Below are 7,621 nucleotides of genomic sequence, written 5' to 3' on the forward strand. Positions count from 1 at the left end.
TGTAATTTGGACTATTCATTAATTGTTTATTAAACATACTATACAAGTTATAAAACATTTGAATGGTTAATCATTATTAAGAGACTTTTTAGCGGTATTCATTCAAATAGGAGGTTTCAAATAAATATGGTTTGAGTAAAACTGTCTCATTTATTAGTATACTAGGCGTATTCTCGCGCGTTGCACAGTAAAACAAATATATGGTTAAAATATGTTGAAATTTAAATTTTATCTATGGTTTTTGGTCATTTTTTATATTTAGGCCTATTAAAAAACCTATGACCCTAGAATATTGGAACCACTCCTGGAACATATTATGTCGGTTTTTAATATTTCAAAACCGCTCCTAAAATTGTCAATATTGATGTTTTAATTTTTTATTACAGAATAAGTTGATTAGCTATTACAATATATGAAAAAAAACTAATTAACTATATAAATTATTGATAACATAAATACAAAGAACTAAAGGAAAAGTTAAAATTATAAATAAACGATGTTTATAATTGATGTCAAAATATCCTGTAATAGATTCTAACCAGATTAATAATGATTATAATACCCAAAATGAGTTTTAGCCCTCATATGTTATTGGAAAAATATAAGTTATAAAACAATTAAACGATTTGTATTTTGTGAGAGTCTCTTGCCATTATGTTTATTCAAACAAAAAAATTAAAGGTGCATTTCACTTTTAACTACCTTACAGTTAAATCATAAATGTCTCATTTAAAAAGATCATGAATGATTAAACGATTTATAATCAAATAATAGTGTTAATGATATATCAAAAATTCAAATTTACCATTTTTATGGAATATAACAAAATCAATTTTAATAAGCTTTATCAACTACATAATTGTCATCTATAAGACCATTTCCATGTCAGCGAGTGTGAACATCCAACACAACATGAAGAACTATAAAAATTAAACGTCAACATGCACTCCATTACACCATTTTAGAAATTACACCCAATAAATCTTTAGAAAGTTTAGTTATATAATTTGAAGTAGAATGAACATTAACCTACACCATGTTGCAAACTCAATTATAATTTATATGACATGGACTGTTGTGTTTAGACTTTAGATGGTTAGTTGCATAGCTTACTTTTAGGACCCCACTGAACATGATTATAACTATCATGAAAAAGAAAATGCAAAACTTTAAAATAAATTAAAACACCAAAATTTTAAAATCAAGAAGCATGATCTACGCTAGTTGTATCCATTCTTGTTTTGTATTGTTGTGAAGTAGTCTTGTTGCTCATGTGAATCTAGATGCAATGATTAGAACATCTTCATATATAATATTTTTCATTCCAACCAAAATCATAATTATACAATATAAATTTGAATAATAAGAAAGAAGAAAATAAAGCAATATTTCTTACCATAAACTTTCATATTTCCTTCTCATCGTCATCTTCCTCTTTCTTATTAATTATGCTCTCCATTGTCAATCTTTTTATACAGAGTTTCTAATTTATCTCTTAACCACTCACACAACTCTTTAAACCATTCTAATAAAAATCTACCATAGTGAACTACATATATATATATATATATATATATATATATATATATATCAATTTTAGTCGATTGGTGTCATAAGAACATTAAGTATCATAAGTTAAAAAAAACTATTGAGTGGTAGTTGTTAATTAGATGACAGTGAAAAGTTATGTAGGTTTAAATAGATATTATGGAATCATTATTATAAAAAAATATAAAAACACATGGAAGTTTCAAATGATTGTGGTGATAGAAAAAATATCTCATTTATAAGTATAGTATGAGTAGGCGAAAGCATGCGCGTTGTGCAGAAACACCAATATAGTTGAAATCTTTACAAATATATATTTTCTTAAATATAACAATTATGATGTTGTTAAATTTGATATAATAATTCGTATACTAAGTTGATATATTATATTGATTATTTTAATTTAGATGATGATATATACATCTAACAAACTGGATAACCTCACTGATTTAATGACCTCTACTTACGGGTTACTCATGAATGAAAATAAAAAATAATATATTGTTTAATGTTATTTATAGTTGTTGTTATTGTTAATTAATATTTTAAAATTTATTAGCTTAATATTTTAATTTCTATCATTATAATTATTTAAAATATCCAACATTGTTTTTTGTTTTTAAAGTAACAATATAAGCATTTATATACTGTTATTTTTAACAATTGTTATTGTAAGCTATTTATTTGATAACTTTTAATGATTATAAAAATATTTTTAGGAAATATTTTACTTAAATTGAGATAACAATTTAGCTTTTGCATTTAGCACTACTATTTATCACTACTATTTATCACTTTTAACTATTCACAAAATATTCTTTGGGTTTTTTTAAGTGGAACTGAAATTTATATTTAAGTTGATCATATAATGTTATATTTAAATTAACAATTTAAGTATTTTATCCAAAATGTTCAAAAATCATAGCTTTAAACTGATAATTGTTTACGTATAACAACATATTAAATCTATTAAATTAAGTATAATATGTTTAAAGAGAAAGACATAACTTTATAAATAGAAGTAAATATATTTTTTAATATTGAAATTTAGTTTAATTATGATTACACTTTAGGTTTGATATTTATTTAACCTTATTAACCAACTTATAATCATCAATAGAAATACACTACAATTTATCACCTTTAACTATTTACAAAATATTATTTAGGTTGCGTAGGTTGAACTAAAATATATATTTAAGTTGACCTTATAATATTATATTTAAATTAACAATTTAAGTGTTTTATCCAAATTGTTCAAAAATTGTAGCTTTAAAATGATAATGGTTTACAAACAACATCATTTTAAAACTAATAAATTAAGTATAATATGTTAAAAGTTAAAGACATAATTTTATAAATAAAAGTAAAAATATTATTTTAATATTGAAATTTAGTTTATATATGATTACACTTTAGGTTAGACAAAACTACACAAATGGTCCCTGTAGTTAGCAAAAATTGCCACTTTGGTCCAAAAAGGTTTGGACTAGCACCAGAGGTCCAAACTTTTCATTTTGTTGTGAGTTTGGTCTAGTTTTTTATAAACTTTTTCATAATCACTATTTTACCTTGGTACTTTCTTTTTCTATTTATTTATTTATTTAAATATTTATTCTGATTAAAAGAAAAATAAAAAGAATCTCTCTCTTTCTCTCTCTCTCTCTCTCTCTCTCTCTCTCTTTCACACACACACACATACTTAATACTCAACAATCCAAACACCCCATCATCAATCAAAGCTGCTGCTTCCTCCCTCCACCGTGCCTATCTCCCTTCACCCCCTTTCTCGTCGACAAGCATCAGAACACACAACGGGCAATTGGGAATGCTACCTGCCACCACCATTTTAACCCACCTCATCCTTCGAATACCATAACCCCTCCATCACCGGTGTCACCTCTCACTCTTTTCATTCGTTGTTCACAACCGAAGAAGAGGAAGAAAAAGGCAAAGCTGCCACCGATCGATGTTGTCATCGTGAGTTCAATCACCATCGGCTGTTATCACCGCCTCCTTCTCCCTCTCGTTTTCTTCTTCTGGTTTTTATGGAAACATCATTCCTAATTTGGGGATCTTTCTAGGTCTTGATCTAGTCTTGATCTAGATCACTCTATGCTTTTCTAATTGAAGTGTGTATTGGGTGGATTATGTTTATTGTTTAAGTTACAGATTAAATGAAAAGAGACAAGGAAGAAGAGACTGGGGGTGTTTGTGTTTGGTCTGTCAGTCAAAAACTAAAAGGAATGGGTCTTCGATTCCCATCTGATCGGAGACGAAAAGGGACCGAAAGCAACAACAGTCTTCTTTCTTTCTTCTTTTCCTGATATGCTATGAAGCACGAAGGAGGAGTCGATTTTTCTGACGGTTCAAGCCTTAAATCGAGGTTGTGGGGTTGAGAAGGGTGGTAACAGCCGGAGAGGGTGCTTATGGTGGTGTTTCTTGGAAGAAACAGGAAGGGAAAGGGGATATGGAGGTGGCGACAATGGGGAACCGGGAAAACATCACTGGTGATTCTAGTTCTTCAACAAGGGAAGGAGACAAATGTGATGACAGTTGCTAAGAGGGTTGTGAAGGGGTATCGGGAAAGTACAACAACAATTCCGGGGGTTTTAACAGCGGGTGCTCGTTGGAACTGCTTCTGATTCGAGTTTGTTGTTGTTTGGTTCGGTTTTTGAATCTGCATCTAGATCGATTTCATGGATTTTTTTTTCGTATTGCTTTATGGGTGTTTATCTATCTAGATCGATTCAAGAATCCAAATAAAATTTTTGTATTATTATCTTTTGATGATTCAGATTTTTATGGTATTTTCCATTGTAATGTTCTTGGGTAATGTTCTAGGTGATGACGAGAGAGAGAGAGAGAGAGAGAGAGAGAGAGAGATTTAATTTTATTTTTTATTTTTTTTAAATCAGGAAAACAATTAAGAAAAAAAATCATATTAATAAGGGCAAATCTATCATTTTGAAAAAAAAAAAAAACATAACAAATTGGACCAAACAAGCAACAAAATGAAAAGTTTGGACCTCTGATGCTAGTCCAAACTTTTTTGGACCAAAGTGGCAATTTTTAACAAACCACGGGGACCATTTGTGCAGTTTAGTCTTTAGGTTATATATTTATTTAACCTTATTAACCAATTTATACAAAGTATTAGAAAGAAATTAAAAAGTCATTAGAGTTTTAAATGAATGTTGTCAAAAGAAAAATAAACTATTCAAAAATTTTAGTTTTAAAATGATAATGGTTTACATACAACAACATTCTAAAAAACGCGTCATGACGCGTCTCAAGGCGTGCCATGGCGCGAGGCATGACCTAGTCGTTACGAAAGTGTTTAAGGTGGACTTGTTAAGCTTGACGCCCAAATAACGTGTCAATGTACGTCATATCGAGTTATGGCACGATTTTTTTTCAAGGCACGGGTTCATTTATTTTTTATTATTATTTTTTTAATCGGTCCTAAAATAATTGAGTTTTTGTTAATTTTTTTAGATTAAATATTAATATAACACTTCTAAAAACTTGATATATTTGATAAAAATTCAATAATTTTATGATTTATCTTTTTTTAATTTATATAAAATAATCACGCCATGAAAAATATCAAGGTTTGCCATTATTTAACTTTGATTTTATCGTCAAGCTCATGTTTCACGTTATTTAAAACCTTGATAGATATAGATATAGATATGATATATAGGTATAGATATAAATATAGATAGATTAGAGTAAATTGCAAATTTAGCCCCTATAACTATATGACAAATCAAAAGTCCGGTACAAAATTTCATATTGTCCCAAATTAAAGTCATTTTGAATTTCGTTGCAGATAAGGTCCTTAACAAACAAAACTTAAGGAGATCATATATGCAGCAAAAAGTGAAAAGTTAAGGAAGATATCGTGACAATTTCAAAACATGAAATAGACTTGCGAATTTGAGTAAAATAAGAAGAAAATTTGCAATGTTATCTCGTTTTTTATATTCTTTCATTACATATATTAGCAAAACTAGGTATGATACACATGTATTACATGAGTTTAATTAAAAAAAATATATATAAAATTTTAACAATTTGAAAAGTTTGAATTTATAAGAAAAATCAGAAAATTTTGAATTATTAAAATTAATGAGACTTTAATATATTGAAGATATTACATATATAAACTTTTTCTAATAAATACTTTACATATATATTAGCTTACATATTAAATGTAAAATTTTAATTTAATAAAATAAAAAATACAATAAAATAACAAGTGGAAAATAGAAAATTTAAAAATTCTAAAAAATATCATGTGTCCAAATGAATAAGAAAAGAATATGTGGTACAAAAACCTTCATTTATTATAATAAATTAGGAATCATTTGAAGGGGAATAAACATTTTGCATGCCATTGGTTTATGATTAGATTACTCTTTAAAGCTTTTAGTTGCCTTTAAAAAAGACGTACGTAAGCATGAAGCCTATTAGGCATTAGCTTGGTTTTTAAACATTTTAATTTGTAGGTAAAAATTATTTAAATAAATATTTTCGAAGATACTTGCTAATTTACAGTGGGAAACCAATTTTTTCATCAACAGAAATCCGCTATAAAAATATAATATAATGACTACTGTTAGTAAACAAATGACAAAGTTTAGCATTATGATGTATAATTATATTAACTTGTATCCAAACCAGAAGCAAATGAGAAATAATATAACGATATTTACAATGGTTGATTTGGCCTCTGAGTACGTATATGAGATCCATAAGCTAAGTTAGCAACTAGAACTGAAGAAAAGTTCCAAATAATTTGAGTATAAATTAAGATAGATTTAAACCACGTAACTTTATTCGACTAAAGTCGACAAAGGAACTAGTGCAAAGATCGAGAACCCTATAATTTTTATTCTTGTAATTATACTTTGATCATAACATATAATTCTTCTCCTTACCAATTATAAGGTCCACTCTGTCTAAACCCCATATGTTCATCACCACCATCGTTAGCTGTGGTACTTCCGCCATCCTCCACCGTCATCGTGAAATACTGTTGGCTTTGTGGTTGCCGGAACTGCACGTTATAGCCATCATTAGGACGCAGCGCAACCCCCGGGCTACTTGATCGAATCCCATCAGTGAAACTATATGTATTACTGTTGTAAGTGTTCAACAACTGATGAGAAGAAGTAACGGATGATTCGTTGGACAAATATGGAGTGGAAGTTACATCGCCGCCAGTGTTGCCGCCACCAGTGAAGCGTTGGACCATGGCACGAAAGTTGGTGGCGTCGGTGTTGAGTAAGGTGGTCGGAGTTCTTCTTGAAGCTCTTGATCGTCTTCGACTATTTGTGGGCCGTGTTACCTTGCTGAGCTGATTAGAGACACCGGTGTTGTTGCTGGTGGTGGTGGTGTTGGTGACCACCGTCGCATCAGTGGCGGCGTCACTGGGCCAGCTTTGTACTGTTGTGGGTTGGTTGTTTTCGTAGAATTGAAGCCATTGATTGTTGGAACTTGACATGGTTCCGCTCATATCATCAAAGGGAAGCGAAGAGAGAGAGAGAGGGAGAATTAAAAAGGATTGAAATTGTGGATACGATTTCGATGATTTGAAAAGAATATAATGAGTCGGATATTTGGTCGTTGGTCAAATTATGGACTTTTCCTACTAAAGGGAGATCGTGCCACGTGGGGTTTGATGTCGGAAGTGGAGTAGACTTTGGGATGTTAGAGCGGGATGTTCTGGATGCTGGTTAAAGGCATTTACACCCAAGACGGGTTCTTGGAAACAACCATCTAAAGGCATGATTGTTGACTTGTTCGTACCTCGTTATATGTTTATACTTTCCCCAACTAATCTAACATCTTGTTTTGGAGTTCATTTTAGGAGTTGAAAGTTAAAAACTATCAAGAAAAATATATTTTCTGTTTCTTTTATTAAGGACAGAAGGAGAAGGTATAGAAATGGAACGGAGTCCAGTGGAATGAAAGAAACGGGCAAGTGGGTTGGCGGATCAAAATATGTTGATCCTAACACGATCCATTTAAATATACATATCATGGGTTGGTGGGTTTAAAACAT

General features: G+C 30.0%; 1 protein-coding gene across 1 annotated transcript; it reads right to left on the bottom strand.

Annotated features, from left to right (window-relative positions):
• Positions 1–6,331: 6,331 nt before the first annotated feature.
• Positions 6,332–7,149, bottom strand: LOC145046547 (uncharacterized). The gene has a single exon (XM_078994835.1). It carries the CDS (start codon positions 7,070–7,072, stop codon positions 6,491–6,493), a length of 582 nt encoding a protein of 193 aa, XP_078850961.1. The 5' UTR covers positions 7,073–7,149; the 3' UTR covers positions 6,332–6,490.
• Positions 7,150–7,621: the final 472 nt, after the last annotated feature.

This window comes from Lactuca saligna, chromosome 5 (genome assembly GCF_052625555.1).
Source record: "Lactuca saligna cultivar CGN05327 chromosome 5, ASM5262555v1, whole genome shotgun sequence".
Classification (NCBI taxonomy): domain Eukaryota; kingdom Viridiplantae; phylum Streptophyta; class Magnoliopsida; order Asterales; family Asteraceae; genus Lactuca; species Lactuca saligna.